The sequence below is a fragment of the Lupinus angustifolius genome, chromosome LG02 (assembly GCF_001865875.1).
Source record: "Lupinus angustifolius cultivar Tanjil chromosome LG02, LupAngTanjil_v1.0, whole genome shotgun sequence".
NCBI classification, from domain to species: Eukaryota; Viridiplantae; Streptophyta; class Magnoliopsida; order Fabales; family Fabaceae; genus Lupinus; species Lupinus angustifolius.
Window position 1 is genome coordinate 21,001,188 of NC_032010.1, and position 3,334 is coordinate 21,004,521.

The following is a 3,334-nucleotide window of genomic DNA, read 5'->3' on the forward strand; positions in this document are numbered from 1 at the left end:
AATGAGAGAAAGGAAAAGAAAAACAATGGAGGAAGAAGATAATGACTCACCACTTTTCTTCTTCTCCTCCTCCCCAATGTTACGTTCTGGTTCCTCCCCAAAGAAAGGGACAATCCCTTTTATTTTTATTTTTCTTAACTCTTTTTAAATCAATTGAAATATGCATATATAATTATCATATAAGAATATTAATAACATATTATTATATTCTATTTTAATCAATTACTAAATACATTTCTTATTGTTATTATTCCAAAAATTTATATTAGTCATAAGGCAATTTGGATTGATAAACCTATAACAAATCTTATAATTTAAAAGAATCAATCTAACTATGCTACTAATCCTAAATATATTATATCATACTCATATTCAAAATCTCATGTTCTAAAAATATATGAATAGATTTAAAAAAGAAAACATTACACTTTAGTACAATGTTTTAAATACACATATATTCTCAATTATATAATAAAAATCAATTTAATACACTAAGCAAAAATCCTAATTCATATTAGGAAAAATATAGGCGTTATAGTGCTTGTTTAAGGCAAAGTCTGGTCTGGTCTGGCTTGTTTCCACCCTTATACAGAAAACCCCTAATTTATATACACATTACACTGGCTATCACTACCGGATAAAAAATGTAATTTTTTAAATAAAAAGGGCGATGAGTGTAACTAAGTTAAACAAAATATGATATATTATGGAGACAAATCCAAATAATATACGAGTCAATATCTCTTCATTATTTTTGGTTCATTACGATATAGTGTAAGATCATTTATGCAATATCTCTTTAGAATTCTTGATACATTTTTTAACAAAAAAATAATGAACATACATTAACTTCTATATTATTTAGACTTATTTCCACAATATAGCATGTTTTGTTTAACTTAATTGCATTTATCATATTTTTTGTTTAAAATATTACACTTATTTCTCATGTAGAGATAATGAGTGTAATGAAGATATATAAATTATGGAGTATTTATGTAGATGTAGAAAAAATAAAAGGTGATTTATAATTTCACTAAAACTTAGTGGGTGTAATTGTAATTTACTCTATATTTTAATATTTTTGATGTATAAATAATATTTGATATGGGTGACTTCAAAGTTATTTATTACATTGATCCTTGTAATATGTAAAATTTAAAATGATGTCTTCTTTTTCTGTCCTGTAAATAAATAAAAACAATCTTAATATTAAATATCACATCATGATAGTATTGTTACAAAAAGGATAGGTATACAGATACACATTGACTCAGATTAGCAGCTGTATGTAGCAAACATCTAAGGACATAAACACACACAATATTTGCAATTTCCAATGCCAGAAACATAAATACAAGAACAATGAATTTATGATATACAATATATATATATATATATGAAATCTGGATATGAATTTTTGGGAATGTTGTTAAAATTTTACTTTGCAAATAATTTTAATGTAAACATTTCAACTAGGAATACGCATTGTTAGCTCGCTTACGATTGTAAATCTGTGGAATTAAATTTCAACAACATTATATCATGAATCAATAGCATAGCATATTTTCATAAAAAAAAAAAACTTCAACTTCATTCATATGGATGAGAATGACATAACAACTATATCATAACCAATGCATTTCCCAGACAAGTTTAGACAACACAAAACCAAAAGTAATAGGCATCACAAAATACAAACTACTGCATGATCAGCATAAATTACACACAACTTAATTTTTCTACACCTTCCTTGCACTCCTAGATGATTCACCACTATAGCTGTTACATAGTTCATGTACGTTTTGGCACAAACCTACGAGCCCAAACATGTTTTCCATTGATGCTCAATTTGGCCTTACTTGACCCTCCAATAATCATGTTAATAGTTGATTTGTTGCGGAAAATCATTCGAGCAAACAATGGTTGTTCATTTGGTTGCACTTCCTGCATGTACAATGCCTCCACAGAATCATCAAACACCTTTGTAAAAAACTCTCTCACCTCTGATTCTTCAACCGGGTACCCCTTAGAAAAGGTCAGAAACAATGTCCTCTCATCTGCTGGTACTAGTTCTATATTGATGTTCTCTTGTGCTAGATTATGCACATGAATCTGATGATCATGACTTGCACCACCCTGAACCATGTTGCTGAAAGAGTGAAGATTAGATGGTGCAATTGAGCCAAACCATAAAGGTTTCTGTTGTTGTTGTTGTGGTGGTTTTGCACTTTGATCTGACATATTTCTTTGAGATTCAGCTTTTTTCTCAATTGTGTTCCCAGTAATAGCATGTTGCATTATATCAGAGAATGCTCTAACGCACACGCTATTCATTACTCCTGCCACCCCTTGAAGTACATAATCTTTGTTATCATACAAAGATTGTGAAGATATCTCTTTGTCCACAATGCTTTGTAGAAGAGAGATATCACAAGGTTCAGAAGTGAAGGGAATGGAGTAAGAGAAGTAGCTAAAGTTGGTAGCATTAATGTATTTGAGACATGAGAGAGTTTCATCTGCAACTTCATTTATCAAGGTGTATGGAAGAGAGGTTATTTTCTTTACCAAATGACGATAACCTAACCTCTCTAACCATAGCCACATAGCAAGAACTTGCATGGACTCGGTTGGGTTACGATAAAGGTTGATCACAAGGATCCAATAGAGTTTTCTGTCCATTTTGTGGAAGAGACAGAAATCCTCATGGGAGATGGTGATGATAGTAGAAGGAGGTAGTGCATGATCCATAATATGAAAGAGAACAATATAATTTATTGTCACTCAAGAGCTTTGGTCTTTATATAAAACTGCTTTGGACAACCATCTATAAATACCAAGCGGCTATGTAGATAAGTTTTGAAGGAGAAAGAATAGAAAAAAAAAGATTTCAGAATCATGTCATAAGTGTATTTCAGGTTTTTAACATTTATCGATCTTCTTTATTACCTTTTAAAAACTAACTTACAAATGAATTCTTAGTTGCAAATGAAGAATTGAAAACCAATAAAGTGTTGGTCCAGTGATATAAGGTCTCACTAGATCTCTAGGGTGGTCAAAATGTTAAAGGTTCGAATCGTGATAGCGACATTTGTTAAAAAGGTCAATCAGATACCCTAAAAGAAATTAATTTTTTAACCAAAATAGGTAAAGGATACTCTTACTAATATCAAAAAGGAAATGAAATGATATAACTATTAAATATGTCATCACATTGTTTTTTTATTGGTTTATGATACTTGAATTCAATATAACTCTCAAATATTAGTTTCAGGACCCTATGAGAGTTACCAAGCTAAGATCATTACCGAGAGTTAGGATCGTCTCTATTAAT

General features: G+C 30.1%; 1 protein-coding gene across 1 annotated transcript; it reads right to left on the bottom strand.

The window, feature by feature from the left end:
* Positions 1,576 to 2,805, bottom strand: LOC109338898. The gene has a single exon (XM_019576251.1). The coding sequence runs from the start codon at positions 2,749 to 2,751 to the stop codon at positions 1,795 to 1,797; it is 957 nt and encodes a 318-aa protein (XP_019431796.1). The 5' UTR covers positions 2,752 to 2,805; the 3' UTR covers positions 1,576 to 1,794.

Bases quoted from the DNA above. Each gene is read 5' to 3' on its own strand.
- LOC109338898 (XM_019576251.1), bottom strand. From the start codon at position 2,751: ATGGATCATGCACTACCTCCTTCTACTATCATCACCATCTCCCATGAG.